This window comes from Pundamilia nyererei, unplaced genomic scaffold (genome assembly GCF_000239375.1).
Source record: "Pundamilia nyererei isolate P.nyererei 1_Seehausen unplaced genomic scaffold, PunNye1.0 scaffold00018, whole genome shotgun sequence".
Lineage (NCBI taxonomy): Eukaryota > Metazoa > Chordata > Actinopteri > Cichliformes > Cichlidae > Pundamilia > Pundamilia nyererei.
In genome coordinates this window covers 314,221-332,729 of record NW_005187419.1, presented here as the reverse complement: position 1 = coordinate 332,729, position 18,509 = coordinate 314,221, and the positions used below count along the sequence as shown (strand labels likewise).

Genomic DNA, 18,509 nt, shown 5'->3' with positions numbered 1-18,509 from the left:
CCTTGATTATAGATGACCTTCTCTCCTCAGTTTATTACAGCTTCTTACAGCCTCTCATGTTTTGCAGTAAGTGAGAGTGTAACAAGCTTTTATTCGTCTTCTTTCCTTCAGGGATCACGATGACGACGTATCTGTTGCTGAGGCCTGCAAAAAGCTCAATGAAGTCAGTGGACTTCGAGGAATGGGCAGGTAGAAAAAAGTACTGCATGCTAACTACAGTAATTCTGGATTTCCAGCGTAATTTTGTCAGAAATCCTTAAAACTTTCCTAATTTTGGAAACAATTAAACTTGTTAATTCGTGAGTCCAGTTGACATTGCAACAGTAAAAATATGAGTCATTAAATATGTAATTTCCATGTGAATTATTCCAGAAGTTCCAGCTGATGAGTATAGAGACCTGGTTTGTCTCCACATGTTCAAAAAGCTGATAGCAGCCTACTTGTTAATTTTACGGGATCATTTGGTATTTGCCCTTTGAAAGACTGACATACAGAAAACCGTGGTGCCAATAAATCTGTGCACACAGAAAACATGAGGAGATCTGCCAGGTCACAGAGAGACTAATAAATAGCAGACATGTCTAATGAAAACCTGAGAATGCCAACCATAGCCAAGGGATTAAAGGATCCTCATCCCGTGGTGAAAAATCTGCAATTTTAATCCAACAAGAAAGTAACAAGTGGTCAGCTGGCATCAGTAAATAAATGCAGTATCTCTAATTGTGAGTCACATATAATGAAGGCATTAGCTAAATGCAGAAAAACTGAAAACTCACCATTTACTTTGTTCCTCGCATTTTCCGCTCAGGTATTTTAAGCAAATAGCAAAGTCGGTGCGTGCGAATGGATCTGCATCATCGGGCTCTGAGGAGAATGTAGATGACTTCCTCGGATGCATCAATATTCCTTTGAATGTGAGTGAACAAAGTGCAACTGTCTCCGCAGAGAAGCCACACACAAGCTTTTCTTCTTTCAGCTGCTCCCTTTAGGGGTCACCACAGCGAACCATCTGCCTCCGTCTCACCCCAATCCTTAGCATCTTCTTCCATCACACTAACCCTCTGCATGTCTTCCTTCACTGAATCCCTGAATCTTCTCTGTCACGAATCTTCTTTATCCTCCTGCCCGGCAGCTCCATATTCAACATCCTTTGTACATGTCATCCTCCTCTGCACATGTCCAAACCATGTCAGCCTTGCCTCTCTACTTTTGTCTTCAAACTGCTGAACCTGAGATGTCACTCTGATATACTCATTTCTTATTTTGTCCTGTCACTTCTGGTCACTAACAGTCTTACCGTCTTTAACTCTGCTAGCTTCCGCTTGGCCTCTTTTGGGCTTTTTTTTGTTGATTGGTTGGTTATTGTTTATTTGTTTTTTTCCAGTGCCACCACATCCAAAGCAAACATCATAGCACGTCTCCCACCATCTTGTAAATCATCTCCTTCTCTTGCTGCTATCCTTCTGTCACGAATCACCTCTAATACTTCACCCGCTCCATGCTTCTTCCCTTCTCTTATGCTCAATCTGTGGCTTCAGATGGTTTAGCCCATTAATTCTATCCCTGCCCCTTGCATCTTCAAAATCTCACGCAAACTCATATACATTAAAGGACATACTGTAAAAGTTTTGTCAGTATGTCAAGTCAAGCTGCTTTCCTTCTTCAGGAAATTCCCGTTATGGGCTACGACACCTGGTTCAAGCTTGAGCCACGCTCGAGTGCATCTAAAGTTCAGGGAGAATGTCACCTGATTCTGAAGCTCTTCACCAGCCAGGTATTAAAAGTACAACAGTTATTCATTATATAAAAATGTGTCTTCCTCTGTGTACGATAAGACTTCAAATGTTCATTTGACCTTCAGAGAGACACAGCTTTGTCTAAGAAGGAGACAAATGTCTCCATTCACAAGAAACTGCTGAGTCAGATTGTGGAGTATGAGCATGCTCATGTTAAGGTGAGTTTCCTTTAGATTGTTTTTTTTCTACGCACACACCTTTATAACAGCTTGTATTGTTTTCTGTTTAACTATTTAGTCATATTTTTTATCATTAAATGTAAACTTATACAGATGGAAATAATCCTGCTGTCAGAGAGTGAAAGGCAGGGTACACCCTGCATAGGCTGCCAGTTTATCCCATGGCTAAAATGATTGTATTTAGAAACAAAGCCTCAAAAGTGCACAAACTGTACAAAGAGTTTCTTCTTACATTGAAGTGTGGTTGAAATGACTGTAATCTTCCACATGTATTTCCAGCGAGAGCCGTACAACTGGAACGGGCAGGTTTCTCCTCCAGCATGGACTGTGCTAACTCACCATGCTGTGCAAACTGATCTCTCACCTCTGCAACAGGCTATTATGTGAGTATTAATGGAGGAATAAAATTGATCAAATGTTATATGAACGCTTTAGCATCAGGAGGAAGGTGCGTGTTTTCTTTTTAATGCAGTCGCTGGCAGTGCTACAGCAGCCACCATCGGACCCAGAGGGTGTGCTACTCCCTGCTGCTGCGCCTCCTGAGGACTATCGATGCAGAGTGGGACCCTCCCGCTGTGCGGGGAGACCTAGTAGGTTCTACACCGTTGCTCCCCCAACAGGGAAACAAACAAAAACCTTTCATCATCTAGAAACAGTCACCTCATTAGCTCAGCTCCTCACTGACATTCATCAAGGTTTTTGGTTCAGCCAAAAATGTCTCACAGCCAGTGTACTGGAAGCTATAACTGAGGGCCCTTCCTGTGTCCAGGAGAGGCAGCTGTCAGACAGCTTCAGGCTGTACACAGAGCACTGCCTGTGCCTGATGAAGAACATGCGTCAGGTTTTCCCCTGCACCAGCGCTGCTGCCATTACACGCTACGAGCTCATGCTGAGGTAAAGGCACACCACCATCACATCACGCACTCGCCCGTGCTCTCATACCAACATGTTCAGCCATTCACCCCAACAAACACAGAGAGACTACAGAGAGTCACACTCTGTGGAGGAAGCAGTGTTGGGTTCCTTACTCACTAAACAATGTTTTAAATGTCATTGTTCATTACTCATGTCAAAAGAGCTATAACACCTTTTCCTCAAAGCCCAATTTGTTTAAATAAAAAATTTTAAAAAAGACTAACACCTGACTAATGTACCAAGAGGGAAATTTTAACTAGAAGTCTTGGATAACTAGAAATGAGAAGCCATCGACAAGCAAAATCTGGATCAGCAAGAGAAGAATCGCCATCTTTTGGCTTTTGCTTGTACGTAGCAGTGACCATAGGAAGAAAGTAAGAGCACAGAGATAAGGAGTCTGTATCTTATAAATTGCAGTAAAAGCAGCTAATTATTGAAGTTCATGTGCCTGGTTTGGACTAATTTAGAGGCGACTGGCTTTTTATAGAAGCTTTTACAGTAAGAAGTCTTGCTCTGCCCAGTTATCAGCACCTCAAGGGAACTCTTTTCTACACTCTGAAACACACACACACATAAAGTGACTCACTAACAGTTAAAGTTATCTTTCTCATTTTCTCCACAGATATGCAGAATCTTGCATACAATTAAAGTGTAATAGATATAGCTTTTATATTTTCTGAGGTGTAAAGAACATTATGTTACTGTATAACTGCTTTATGATATAATCGCACTCATACATTGTTGCTGGCTTTTTCTGTCTGTGACTGTCAGGGGGATTGGGTACATGCAAAACATGCGTGCCTTTAAGACTGTGTGTCCTCTTCGAAATGACCTGCATCTCGACATCACTACTGCTATTAAGGTAACAAGAAAACCTGTGTGGGTGACCCATGAAGTTTTTGACCAGCAGGATTTTTTTAATGTAGTACATGAATTAATTGTTGTCCTTCATGCATGTACTTATGAAACTTTATTAGGTACCAGGTGCTAGAACTGCCCTAAAAAAACCTTGCATGTAAAAAACCTCAGTGTCTACCTTGATGGTTCTTTTAAATTGAATAAGCAGGTGAGTGCAGTAGTCTAATCCTGCTTCTTTCAGTTAAGACAGCTAGTCAAGCTTCTCTACACTGGCTTCCTGTCTCCTACAGGATCCAATTTAAACTTTTACTTTTTGTTTTTAAGTCACTTAACGCCGGAGCCCCTTCTTACCTGTCTGAGCTCCTTTCTGTTTATGCTCCAGGAAAATCCATTAGGTCTAGCTCAAAATTAATGCTATCCATCCCACGGACTAATCTCAAATCTCGTGGCGATAGAGCCTTCTCTGTGGCAGGTCCCAGACTTTGGAATAGTCTTCCCCAAAATATTAGATCTGCACAAACACTTGATCAATTTAAATCACTACTAAAGACATATTTTTATGCCCTGGCTTTTAACACACTATGACCCAAGCATTTTTGTCTTATTTAATAATCTTAGTTATTGTTTTAATTCTTTTATTGTCCTATCATTGTTTTATATTGTTATTATTGTTTTACGTTGTTTCTTTTTTATGACATTTTTATATTGTTAAGCACTTTGCGCAGCATCATCTATCTGGAAATGTGCTATATAAATACATTTGACCTTGACCTTGACCTTAAATCTTCATAGTGTAGATTCAAGAAGGTGCTGGAAATGTTCCTCACAGATTTTGGTCTATATTGTCATGAAGGATCTGCTGGGTGTGGATACAGTTTGAACACAAACTCGTTTTCATGTTTAAAAAACTGTTTGAGATGATTTGAATTTTGTGACCTTGCCATGGAGGACATGGTCAGGTACGCTGTGACACTGAAATGATGCTCATTTGGTACTAAGGGCCCAAAGTGTCCCAAATAAAATATTCCCCACGTTGTTAAACCAAGAGCAGCAACTCAAACTATTAATACAAGGCTGGATGGATCAGTGCATTCATGTATTTAATGAGAAATCCTGACACTAGCATCGGAAAGAAAGTGAAATTCATCAGACCTGGCAATGTTTTTCCAATCTTCTATTGTCTGTTGACCTTGTGTAGATATTTTTCTTAGCCGACAGGAGTGGCACCCAGTGCCATTTTATCTTTTTCAGACCATTCTCTGTAAAACCTACAGATGGTTGTGTGGGAAAGTCCAGGCAGATCAGCAGTTTCTGAAATTCTGAAATAAACTGACAACCATACGTGAATATTTTGAGTTGCTGTCATAGCTGGTTAGCAGTTGAACAGATGTACCTAATAACCTAGTCATTTAGTGTACAGAGTGTAGTGATGTACTGCATATCTGTGGATGTCATTGTTGGTCTTAATGGAGCAAAGTACCAATAAAATATGGAAATATGGATATTAGTTTTAAATGAGGAAGTAAATGTGTTTAACACTTGAGCTTTTATTGATTCATAGAGTGTTTTTGATGAGAAATGCTGAATGTAAGAAATACTTACTAGTCAATAAGAGCCCTTTACTTCAGCCCAGTTATTCTCCTTTTAATCTTTTGAACAGAAAGGAACTGCTGAGTGGTACGAGAGCTTAATCACTCGATATAAACCAGAGGAAGGAGTAAGCTTGTTTTGGTCCTAAATCATAGATATCCTAACATCTTTTACACAGTGTACCTTGAGTTTTTTCATCCAGGGTGATGTTCATTATATTCTGACAATGCAGACTCTGGAGGAACAGCTGAAGAAGCTGGTTCAGGTGATTGATGCTGCATGTGCAGATGTCCAGAGGGCCCAGAACATCTACAATAAACTTTTCTACAGGTGAACAGCAGTTTTCTGCAAGAAATCCGAGGGAGAAAAAAAAACAACCGATAAGTGTCATGCTATATTATTCAGTGGTGACACACTGATTTGTGTGCTTGGTTGTTGATGGGATTTTTATATTTTTCTTTGTTTGTTTGTTTGTTTGTTTTCTCCACAGTGCAGTGAAAGTAGATTTCTTCAGCATATCATACAGACTGTTGGAAAAGCAGGTATGTCACTGAAAATGATGCGACAGGTCACTGTAAACATGACATGACAAGTCTTTCTGAGTCATATGTTGTTGTTGCTGCTAACTTTTACACGGATGAAACACGCTGACTTCCTTTGACCTGACAGGTAGCTGATGATGTGAACGTGGCGATGGAGCGGGTGTGTGGGACTCTCGAGCAGGAGAGCTCCAGACTGTCTCAGACAATGGGAGAGACCATCTTCGAGCTCTTCGTGTCCTTGAAAATCCTCAAAGGCTTTCGAGAGTTTCTTCCTCTCAAGTTGGTTATCCTTTTGACTCCAACGTCTATTGATGTAACAATTTAAAAGGCTCTGACTGGAAGTCATGTCCTAATGAATGTATTTCTCTTTTACAGGGATGCTAAAATGTTGGCCTTGACAGGTTTCCATAACTGGTTCAAGTCCTCAATTCACAAGTGGCTGCAGATTGTTCACGACAGGTCCTGTGACAGGATTCGCAAGGCAGTGGAAACAGATAAGGTGAGAAATGGCATGAATAATAGAAGGAACATAATAGACTCTTTCTCAGAAAACAAGCCAACTTACAGAAGTACTGAACACGCAGGTGTGTAAAATATAGCTGTGTGCCACATAGAGTAGGTCTAAAGCTTTAGAACAAGCTAAAACTCATTAGGATTGTAGCTGTGAATAGCTGTAAAAGGCACCTTTAATGTGTTATCAATTAACACATTATCACAGCATCAATGTACAATTAACCTGTAATTAATTATATATATATTTTGTCTTTTTTTTTGTTCAAGGTTTTTCCTTTTTTCCCAAGGTTTTAAAAAATTATGAGACCCCCAGCTCTCTTGTTTTTCTATATTTTTTCCTAAGAATTAAAATATTTTGTACAATAATGATTTATTCACCATTATTAAACATGTACAGTATTCACTTTAAGGAGAAGCAGTAATCTGCTGATAAATTATTTGTCTGGCGCTATAAGCTAGCATTCATTAGCTGATCAGCCAGTCCCTCGATCAGTTGAGATGAGCTGTAATAGAAGTGATCCAATTAGAAGGAGCAGCATTGGAAGTGAGCTTTACAACTATATGACCTTAAAGGGGAAATTTTAAATCAGGTCTGTTTTTTATGAATGAACTGCCTTTTTTTTAATCGCAGGTCATGTACCTCCTTGGAACTACATTAAAATGTTTTACCGTGTTAAGTTTAAAACAGTTATTCATTCCCTGCTTGCAAAATATGCTAAAATGTTACAGATTTTCATGCATGTAAAAAAAAAAATGTAAATATTAGGAAATCCATGCTTTGTCTTTTTTAAGATTGATTTTATTTTTTGTGAGTAGCTTGGACCTTTGCAGCAAGCCAAGCACAGTTCCTCAGCAGTTGAAGTGACAGCTTGCTTCAGCCAGGTACGCGAGATCTGGGTCCAGCTGGCCTGGCCAGACTCTGCGGGGGCCTTCATCTTTGTCACACGTTTGACAGACGTGAGTGCCACTTATAGTGTTGCCACACTCACATACTCATATTCTGTGCACATAGAAACATGACACATACAGTTTATCAGTCAAAATCATAAAGGAAACTGAGGGAGCTGTGCCGTAATGACAAGACTGATTTTATCTACTGCAGAATTTCTGCAGTGAGGCCGTGTGCTACTCAGAGATGATAACGCACAAGATTGAGAGGAACCAGCTGGGCCGAGACCACAAGAGTTTCACAGTGCAGGTAACGCCTGTAGCAAGACAGAACCGGGGGTGGGCACAGAATTACGTCAACGATGTCAGCAAGCTCTCTGTCAACACAAAGGGCTCAGCGGGAGAGCAGATATGTTATACACACAAAAACAAAGCAGTTGCTTCTTGTCGTCATCAATCATTTACACTCAAACTCAATCCCTCCACTTCTCTGTAGCCCTGCTTCTTTTCCTTCTTTTTTTCTCCATCTCTACCCTCTGTTTCTCCGCCTTTGCTCCTCCTCGCTTTCTGCTAGCTCTGCATCGCCCTGAACAACATAGAGCATGTGCGTGTTTTCCTGGGTCACCTGCCCCGGGACCTGGACTGGCAGGGTGTGGAGCGCGCCATGGAGGAATCATGCGGGGTGGAGGGGAAAGAGCAGGTTTACAAGGCTCTGAATGGACAGCTGTTCAACATGGACCTGGACCTGCAGAGAGAAGCTAAACGCCTCATCACACTGCTCACTGACAAGGTGAACACGAGGAGTATAATTTTCCTGTTTCTCACAAACCAGTTTGTAGAACTTTTTGAGCGTATCCGGACATCTATATACTTTGAAGTATGCACCTTCATGAACATCTGTGACTAAATATTCCTGTGCAGATGCTGCCTGAGCTGCGGAGGTACATCCAGCACATCAGCCTGTCTCCTGACTCCATCAACAATGATGACGTATGTAGCAATAGCCGCCTAGCCTTTTTTATCCTTATATTAGCGGTGTTTTGTGGTATTTATGTAATGTGTGACATTCTCCCAGGCTGTTTCCCCTCTCATGAAGTACTTACAAGACACTATGGTCATCCTGACAGAAAACCTTGTAAAAGAAAATCTAACAAGGTACTTTTTAATTCTCTTTTTACTATTAATATTAAGTTCTTTTTCTTGCATTTCTTTCTAAAAAAAAAAAACCACACAGACTTTTGTTGCCTTTAGCAAAACTTGCTTTTTGAGTCACTATGCAATGACATCACAAGATGCCAAAAAAGGCAGGGGGGAGGTAGACTTTAATGCGTTAATAACTGTTGTGAGTCACAATGTGCTAAAAGAAATAGACATTCAGTACAAAACCACTGAATCATGTCATACACAAGACAAAACATGAACATAACAAAGAACATGAGAAATCAGAATGGGCACATAGAGCTCATAGTTGAAGAGGCATGCATGCAAATGTCTCTGAAGGTTCTCAGTCGTCCAGGTCATAGTAGTCTAAGGAGCTTGGAAAGAAAAGTGTCTGGACTTCTTTAAGTTGCTTGAAGATGTTTCACCTCTCATTCAAGAAGCTTCTTCAGTTCTAGAGTCAAATGGTGGAGCGTCTCAGATTTAAGCTCTGTGGGAGTAACCCACCAAGAGGAACAATGGACCCCCTAATGATCCTGTACCTAATCACATGAGCCAAGGTGTGGAAATGGGTGTAGGTCACAATCAGCCAAGGTTTCGGGTGAGCTCATTGTGAAACTTACATAGGGGATGGCAATGTTGTTGCGTTTGTCCTTCTTATCCTCCCTAGTTTGTGTCTGATGTGAGCGACCATCTTTGAACAGAGTCGGTGGTTTACGACACCAACTGTCTGCCAATCCAGTTTTGAGATCCCTTCCCAGACGCCTTAACGCCCTCTCACATCCTGGGTCACCTGACCTCAGGAATTCACAGGGTGGGGCTAGGTTTCACAATGAGTTCACCCGAAACCTTGGCTGATTGTGACCTACACCTATTTCCACACCTTGGCTCACGTGATTAGGTAGAGGATCATTAGGGGGTTCATTGTCCCTCTTGGTGGGTTACTCCCACAAAGCTTAAATCTGGGACTCTCCACCAACTGAAGCTTCTTCAGTTCTAGGGTCACTAGAACTGAAGAAGCTTCTCGGATGAGAGGTGAAATGTCTTCAAGCAACTTAAAGAAGTCCAGACGCTTTTCTTTCCAAGCTCCTTAGGCATACATGCAAAACTAATCACAACATTAATTTGAGTGATAGTCAAAATACTGTGAAAATAAGTTTGACTGTAGCAGGAAAAGGCTGTTCTGAGGCTTATTTCAAAGTATGGTATCTTTATACTAACTTAAGATGTGCATAACACTGATGCAAGCATCCAAGGATCTAGACTTTCTCGTAATGTTTCAAGGTGGTCTTGAGCAAAAGTTCTCCAGGCTTTCTGAAGCTTTGGATAATTTCTTTAACACTGACTGCTTTTTCACTAATTTTCCGTCCAGTGCTTGTATCTTTTCCAGGCTTTTTCAGAGGAATGTTTTTATTTGTTTTTTGGTTTATTTAAGCCACTTAACACAGATCTATGAATCATTCAAGCCTAAAAAGACACGTAACAATGCATTTAGCAAATCACCACTTTCAAAAAAACAAAGGTCAAATTGAAAACTCTTACCCTTTTGTTTTTCAGTAGCCTGCAGAAAAAGCACATAATTGCCCCCATTTTTTAATCTACGGGAAATGATGACACAGATAACACAGTTTGACAGGCATAAAATAGCAAGATTTTATTTTTGCGCTTTAGGATTCACCTATTGCACTACAACAAGGTTATTCCCAAAGAGCTATTAGCCAAAAATTGACATCTTGACACAGGAAACTGGACTAGTGGAGGACAAAAAAAAGAAGTGGCAGGCCTGAAAAACTATCTACAGCAGATCAACAGTATCTCAAAGTCATGTCCTTAAGAAATAGCAAAAAAGACCTGACGAAGGATCTGAGAGATGTATCTGCCCTCCAGTTGATCCATCTACTGTTCACCAAAGCCTCAACAGAAATGGTGTCAGTGGAAGGGAATCAAGGAGGCTGAGGTGTGTGAAATTACACAAAACTGGACTAACCAATAAAATCTGGCAGAGGCTCTGTCATAAATTTCAGCCACATTTCAGTCAGTGTTGTTGTGAATCTTGTCAAAGTTGATGGGATTATGAACTCAGATCCATCATGCAATGCCCTCTGGAAAGCATCTGCCACGGCTTCATTTTTCATTATAACAACGATCCCAAACACACTGCAGTGAAAGATACCAGGATAGGGAAACCCACAATGGAACACTATCGGTTAAGAACTGGCATCCCCAAAGCCTGGACCTCAATATTATTAAAGGAGTTTGGGATCGTCTTGATAAAAACAAAAGAAAAGGCAGCCAGTTTCCAAAGAAGAACTTCTAATGTCCCTGAAGAAGCCTGGAGAACTGTTCCTGAGGACGGCTTAGAGAAATTACAAGAAAGCTTGCCTAAAAGAGTTCAGGTCGTGTTTGAGAATAAAGGAGGCCATACAAAATATGAATTTTAGGCTTGTTAGAACTGTACAAACTGTATAAGGGTGGCTCAAGATTTTTGCACTGTACTATAAATATGATTTATATGAGTTCAGCCAGTATGCACCACACCAAATATCCCCTGGTTCCTTATGTTTCCCATGCACATGAAACACTGCATGATCAGCATATATTTGATTGTTAAAACCACAATGAATCCAAGCCAACCCAAAATAGATTTCTGGTTCACTCCAAACGCAGTTACACAACAAAATCCATTGTTTCCTTGTCTTAAAAAGAGATTTTCCCTATTCTGTTGCACTACATAAAATGTGTGACAGCTCAGCAAATAAGATGCTGCGCTTGTGTATGAATGTAAGCGTTGCAATAATAATAATAGCCTTTAGCACTTACACTACTTACAAGTATTCATTATCGGGCTATTATCTGTGAAAACATAGTGAGAGTACATGGGGTGTAATTGGAAGAGCTGGTAAACACACATGTGTGGGTGTCTCATTGTCTGCTTCCTGGTAGAGTTCTCCAGAGCATGTGGGAGCTCCTCCTGCGGATGATCCTGGACACGGTCACTGAAAACAGGGGTGTCCAGGTGGAGTTTTACAACCGCTTCCAGTACACAGTAGAGGTCAGTGATTACTGCATCGCACAATAATCCTTTTAGTCTGTGTGCCCACTGAAAAGAATGGTCTGTTTAAAAAGACATGTGTCTAATATGTTAAGATTATCATTGCCGCTTGCATTCTTTAATTATCTCGGTATGCCCTTTGGCGTGCAATCATTAGCATATATCAGATATTCATGAAGACACTAGGTAATAGTTCAGTGCCAAAGTGAGCTCCCTTATGAATGACAATGTGGGAACTGTTGTATATTCTAATTCCAATTTAACCAGCTGGAAGAGGACGTGACATATTTGCATGAAAAGTCATGGCATGAATTCGGAGGCTGGCAGACAGATGCAATGTTTGCCAGAGGTTTCATGCTGTTTGTGTGAACAACAAGTCTATCAAAAATAGAGGGATAAATGTTATGAGCTCCCGAGTTTAATGCTTTTGTTCAATCGCTTTAGACTCTGTTGCAGTTCTTTCATGCTAGGGGAGAGGGTCTTTTCCTGGAAGACATGAAGAGCGGAGACTACAAGGTAGGAACTCATCCAATCTGTCAACCAGGAGCCGGCTGTATAAATAATGTACATCTTTTCCCAAACGTATACTGATTTTTATAAACAAAAAAGTGCATGAAAAATGTTGTGCACACTGCACATGATATGATAAAGTTGAGATTTTAAAAAGTGCAACAAAACAGACAATTTTCACAAAACTTGCGTTTAATATTACACTTATTTTGACAGGCGGTCCTTCTGTTTTAATAATGGTTCATGTTTGTCTTCCAGTCCTAAATCTGCCATGATCTTTTACCCTGAACTTACAGAGTTGATGGCTTCAGTTACTTTTACTTTTACATTTTTGGCATTTTTCTTCTGTTCATGATTCCATAAGGAAGGAAATTTTCTACAGTGCTTAACCAAATTATAAGACCAGCACCCAATGCCAGGTTTATTTATATATGCCACAGCTGCCCTAAATTGTCATTGTTGGTAATTGCCAAATAATAATAATAATATTTTTATGTTTCTGTTATGGTTAATTCACCAGTATGTGCAAGGTCTTTAATTAAAATAATATTTTTTTAATGCTAAAATGTTGCATAAAACTGCAGCCTTTCAGTTTTACATAAGGAAAAAACAGTAAAATACATTATTTATTAAAAAAAAATGTCATTAAAACACTTGATTAATTCCTAATTTTCCAGAGAAGTTTAGTTTGGGTATAAAAATCTAAATTCAGTTTGTTATTTGGCTAATAAGTGATATAGTTTTTAGTTTTAAAGTTTTCGAAAGATTTCTAAAATATTTTTGTTTTTATGACAGATGCTCTGCTAAATTGTTAAACTCTACAAGTTCCACTTTCTGTAAAGTCCAAAGATTTATAAAAGAAGAAAATTTCTGCACTTTTTCCATTACACACACTTTTAGTGGTGAACATCTACTAGTACATCTACTAGTCTGGCTCCTGGTATCTTGATAAGTGGGTTCAAGGTCAGATTTATGTTGCGTTATCCATCATGCTATTGATCGCTTTGTGACAATCTCGATGCTGTTTTAGGTCTTGGATGAGGAGCTGAGGCTGAATAAATGTTCATCCTTTGAGCTGATTGAACAGTACTATCTGGAGAAGATTTCCCACCAGGTGCGTTTCAACCTACAAGACTGACAATCTCATTTTGTTCTCCTTTGAAGTGAAGAAAGAAGTATTGATTGGACAGCAGAGTGCTCTTTCTTCTGTTGTTATACCTCTGATTAAAAATCTGCCTTCTCGTCGGCCCTTTGAAGACACGACACAACCCGCGAAATGAGGATGGATGCATGCTTAATATTTCTGTCAATACTTAATGTTGCAGAAAACTCTCAAACATACACGTTACGGTCGGATCAGCGTGAAGTGCTACTATGATGCTCCAGAGCAGCGCCTGACAGTGGAGATCCTGCATGCTGCTGATATCATCGCACTGGATGCCAATGGTAAATATGTGAATTTATGAATTTAAATTTTTGTCTTAAATTAAATATTAAAGTTGAACACTACTTCCTCAGGTCTGAGTGATCCCTTCGTCATAGTGGAGTTATGTCCTCACCACCTGTTTCCTATGGCCAAGAGTCAGCGCACGCAAGTGAAGCTTAAGACGCTGCACCCAGTGTTCGATGAGCTCTTTTACTTGTGAGTACTCTGCCCTTTTGTTAGGTCTCCCTGTTTATATGCACACACCCTGCGGCTGATTTGTTTGATTCCATTGTCTTCCAGCCACGTCAGTCCTGAACAGTACAGGCACAGGTTTGCCTGTTTGACCTTTACTGTGATGGACTACGATTGGCTGTCCACCAACGACTTCGCTGGAGAAGCCGTCGCTCCTCTCAGCGACTTCTGCTGGCCGGGGAGACCGAACGCCTCAGCGGCTGGCAAGAGCGTCCAGCCTGTCATTCTGCATCTGTCTCGCAGTAAACCCAGCGGTACATACGGCTCCGGGCTGTATCATTTATATTGTTTTTTTTGTTTTTTTGGGGGGGGGTTATGCCGTCGTTTTGTTTACTCAAACATAATGTTTGCTTCTTGAAGACCAGGGGGTGTAAGTCTGGGTTTCCAATTACTTCTTCAATGCAGCATGAAAAGCCATTCAATCAAGAGATATTTGTGTCAGGTATAGAAACTGTGCTCATCTGTTTTCTCTCGCCTCCAGAGAAGCCAATCATGGGGATGCTGGAAGCTCGCGTCGGGGACCGGGAGGCTCAGGAGTTTGTCCGCAGGCTGAAAGAGATTGAGAAGTCAATGGAGGAAGAGTAAAGGGTGACAGCGCTGCCTGTGTTGGTGTTTTCTGACCACGTCTTGCGACATGTGCTTTTGTACTGGTACAATGTTTACACTATTGAAATTATTTTTTCCCCTCCCTGATGTATTGTTTGTTCAGTAATTATACCAAAATGAAAAGAAAAGGAAGACAGTGAAGCATATTTCTGTTTTCTTACTGAATGAACGTCCTGTCACTGTGCAACTCGATGCTGTCTCAGTTAAACTATATTTTAGAATTCAGTGGATAGCTGATCCTAAATGTTACTAGTCTATATTTTTTGTAATGAGGTAATCGTTATCTTTGTTGTATACTCTTTGATATGATAGATTTAACATTTTAGAACTATTTTGTGGAAGTAGCTTACACATCCAATAGTATTTAGTCAAAGTCTATACCTCAGATATGCTCATTAGTTGAAGGGAAGTTTGACATTCTTCATGACTTTGTGGAGATAAATTGTGGGAAGGACTATTAAGAAAGTAAAACCGTGAACCCGCATTTAGTTTCCATTTCATAAGTTGAATTTTAAATAGAAATTTGTAGTAGAACTCATGAAAACATAATGCACAGCTTTGGGAAACTGCACCAGTCATTCACTCAGCAGCAGCAGGAGCAGCAGGAGGAGCAGCAGGAAGGCTTAACGTTCCCCTGAGGCACACGCCACAGCTCGGGTTCATTCAACTTTTCAGATTGTTCCTCACAAAGATTGTGATGGGTCAGTGAAGAGACCAAAGACAGTGCTACCTTAGTGCTGGAAAGCTCTATCATTTGAACTCCTTCCCGTATTTTGTGCGACACCACTTGCTCAACTGACAGATTAACTTTACAGACATGGCGCCAGAAACAAATGTATCCTCCGTGTACAAAAGGTTGAAATGTTAGTGGATGCTCATTAAAATATGGACAAACTTTCAGATAATGAGGGCATCATATGTGTAGCTAATCCCTAACACTCAATTTCAGACACTTTTTTCTGCTTTTCGATCTGACATGATGTCACTGAGAGGGATATCTATAATATGGTCATCTCAGCATAGAAGCTTTCCCCATCTGATGTACAAAGCTTTTGTTTCCAAGAGGCAGCCAATCAGTAGAAAGTTGGCAAAGTGAGAGGAGCTTAAAGAGCTTGTTCATCCAGAGATACTCTAGTAGAGTCCAAGAATAAAGATGCAGTTATGAAAGAGTATAAGAGGTTCCTGCTAAACAGACAGTTGGTTCATTTAGACAGCAGGTATCCCAAGGAGGAAATAACTCCTAATAACATTTGTACTCCAGAAGTTCAGCGTTATTAAGAAGTCTGGTTTATGGTAGGGGATGTTGTTACATTAATGCGTCACACACATGTCGACTTATTAGTCACTTATTATTACGATCTGATATCCAAGGCAGTGTGGTTGGGAGATGGAGAGTAGAGCTTATGAAAACAGCAGCACTGAACTCGCTGCACATTCAAAATTCTAATCTAGGAGCGAGCTATTGAAAAGCACAGTCAGGAGAGCAATGGTAAAAAGTGGTGTCCCTCTCTGTTACCTTAGTAATGCTTTTATCCACATCTTCTCAAGTGTGGAAAATCATGCAATCAAGCCCACTCACCACCAAAAGACTTTCACTGCATCTGCAAGGCCGCTGGGAATTGCAGAGTGGAATTGCAAAGAACAGTCGAAAGAGAGAGGCAGGACACCTTTTTAAAGTTTTTGTTATTAAACATGATAAATTAGTTGTTGTTTTTTTCAACTGAGTACATGTGAAATCCTTAATAACTATTACTCTTTGCTACATCAGATCTAGATCAATCTGATGGGTGGGGGAATATATCCCCTGACACTCTCAAAAAGTAATACACTTTGTGGCACAGTGTGTGGCCCTAAACCTCGATGAAAGAGGTTAAAAAAATATTCATTAGGTGAAACAATAGTGTTCAGAAAACCATCAAACATCAAAAGATCTCCATTGATCACATTTGAACTCATCGTAGTCCTTTTGCGAGGAAAAGAAATGAACATTATGTCGTGTTCTGAAGTTTAATCTCTTGAGGTCAAAAGGAAATAAGGTTAATGAACCTGCGCAGTGGCTTAATCATACTTAAGGGGTAAAGAAAGCTCTCCTTACCAGCAGCTGCTCTCATGTGGCTGACAGAAATAACACTAGCCAGTCTCTCAAAGCTGTGCCAGTAACTGAGAGGTTAGGATGTTAAGGTGAGGGTTAAAACCACACCCAGAAATCCAGCCACTATTTATCTTGTTAACCACATGGGATTGTTGTTATATTTTTATGCAATTTAAAGATTAACAAACCATTTTATTTAAAAAAATATATAATAATGGAGTATTCTCAATTTCACACTCATTTAATTCTAAAGGGCTCGTTTCCTAGGAAGGTTGAAATAAAAAATTAGCCAATTATGCTTTTAAAAAGAGGCTTTTTTAGTAAACCTCATATTTACTTTTAAAGGGGAGGTTGTGGATTAATGAGCTTAATTTCAGTCTTTAGTGTTAGAGGTCTGGTGACATTGAGAATAATATCAACAACTCAAGCCATCTTTCAGCAAACAAAATTTTTAAAAAGGAACAAAACATTGAAAACGAGCGGAGTACTTTGCAAAGAAATCAGCCGCCCCTCATTTATTTGACTTTTGCTAGGAAATTGAGAAATACATGCAGACATTTGTTGAAACATGTCTTATCACACCTGGAAATACAACATATTTTAGAAGTCAGTACTCGCTATGACCACCTTTATTCTTCGACACAAGCCAAATTCTCTTAAAGAAAAAACAAGAAAGCTGCTTAAGTTGTCTGCTGGAATAGTTCTCCAGGTTTCTTGAAAATGTTAAGGTCTGACTCAACACTAATTCCACACCTTGAGATATGAACCTTTTTTTATGCTTGAATGAGTCAATTGATAGGTTCATAGGTCAGTGTTAAGTGGTTTAACAAACAAGCAGTCAATGTCAAAAGAAAAAATCAGAAAGAGCATCAGAAAGGCTGGAGAACTATTGCTCAAGACCACTTGAGTCTGCAAGGAAGGAAAATAAAAACAAATGAGGGGTGGCTCAAGAGTTCTGCCGAGTACTGTACCTTTAATTATTTTCATTGACAACCAGAACTTTTAAATTGGAGGTTTAATGCTATATTTTTCTAGGAAATTGCCCCTAATATCAAAAGTGTAGCTCAAGTTTTACAGTTGTAATGCACTAGAAACTCTGAACAGTCATCTGCTGTTGTAACAAGCTACTTTCAGCTGCTCCCTTGGTACAAGGGGTCACCACAGCGGGTAGCTCTGCATGTTTGATCTGGCAGAGTGTTTCATACCAGTTGCCCTTCCTGACGTGACCCCAAAGGGGATTTGAGACCTATGTTAAAAGCATTTAAAAAACAGGAATACATTCGGGTTATTGAAAAGTATTAAAATCGCAGTTCTAATTACGAATGGAACCTTTTTTAGACGAGACAGCGGGATCACAGAGTAGTAACAGAGGTGTAGTGAAGAAACACTGAAAAAACACTGTAGCAAGTATTAGCACCAAAATCTTCACACCGACAGCATTTTGATAGTGATGTAACTTTACAGTAGCTGCTTGTGTAGTGCTTTGTCGTTAACCTGTGGAGTCGTGAGGATGAAGCACCCAAAAAACCATATCTATGCCTGGAGAGTGTGCTGCATTTACAGGCATTATTAAAGCGTTCGATAAGCCTGCCTTACAAACAGGAGCTGGGAATGCTTTCAGTCCATCTGAAGAGCACTTGGCTTTACATTTAGTTCTTAGGATATTTCAGGTAGAATAGTGTTGGCGTTGTTGCAGAAAAAAAAATCACCCAGCATCTCCGCTGTTAAGTCTGCAGGTTTTCATAGGCGTGATAAAAGGATGTAACTGTGATATTTGAGTGAGTACCAGTGTTGCGATTATATTTTCTCCGTATTATTTTAAAACCAGTTCTTCTGGCCAGATGTTTACAAAGAAAAATGCAACCTCACTTTGAGCGTAAGCAACTATTTTAAAGTCAAATAAATGTTATAAGATAAGTCTTATATTGTAGGATCAACATGCAGGAGTAAGTTGCATATTTATAGTCAAATTAAAACTAACACTGATGATTTTAAATTTTAGAAAAAGAAGCAAAAACCTTTTTTTCCAGAATGCAGTTGAAGAACGCAACTATATTTTCCAGTTATTAAAGATTTGTCTATACTCAGTCACAGTTTTGTAAATTTCCTAACGTTGCCCTTAGACAGGCAGA

At 39.8% G+C, this 18,509-nt stretch overlaps 1 protein-coding gene across 1 annotated transcript in view; it reads left to right on the top strand.

Annotated features, from left to right (window-relative positions):
* The window catches only part of baiap3 (BAI1 associated protein 3), a 49,463-nt gene extending 32,415 nt beyond the window's left edge, over positions 1-17,048 (top strand). Inside the window, exons 10-34 of the mRNA XM_013909028.1 lie at positions 112-189; positions 809-914; positions 1,667-1,774; positions 1,862-1,954; positions 2,255-2,358; positions 2,448-2,565; positions 2,745-2,869; positions 3,662-3,752; positions 5,409-5,465; positions 5,571-5,668; positions 5,829-5,880; positions 6,008-6,159; positions 6,256-6,379; positions 7,210-7,350; positions 7,496-7,591; positions 7,856-8,071; positions 8,203-8,271; positions 8,357-8,436; positions 11,383-11,491; positions 11,936-12,007; positions 13,032-13,115; positions 13,327-13,447; positions 13,520-13,643; positions 13,728-13,933; positions 14,161-17,048. Coding sequence (XP_013764482.1) covers positions 112-189; positions 809-914; positions 1,667-1,774; positions 1,862-1,954; positions 2,255-2,358; positions 2,448-2,565; positions 2,745-2,869; positions 3,662-3,752; positions 5,409-5,465; positions 5,571-5,668; positions 5,829-5,880; positions 6,008-6,159; positions 6,256-6,379; positions 7,210-7,350; positions 7,496-7,591; positions 7,856-8,071; positions 8,203-8,271; positions 8,357-8,436; positions 11,383-11,491; positions 11,936-12,007; positions 13,032-13,115; positions 13,327-13,447; positions 13,520-13,643; positions 13,728-13,933; positions 14,161-14,264 — 2,728 coding nt within the window. The 3' untranslated portion in view covers positions 14,265-17,048. The remainder of the gene's footprint in view (positions 1-111; positions 190-808; positions 915-1,666; positions 1,775-1,861; positions 1,955-2,254; positions 2,359-2,447; positions 2,566-2,744; positions 2,870-3,661; positions 3,753-5,408; positions 5,466-5,570; positions 5,669-5,828; positions 5,881-6,007; positions 6,160-6,255; positions 6,380-7,209; positions 7,351-7,495; positions 7,592-7,855; positions 8,072-8,202; positions 8,272-8,356; positions 8,437-11,382; positions 11,492-11,935; positions 12,008-13,031; positions 13,116-13,326; positions 13,448-13,519; positions 13,644-13,727; positions 13,934-14,160) is intronic.
* The last annotated feature ends 1,461 nt before the right edge of the window (positions 17,049-18,509 follow it).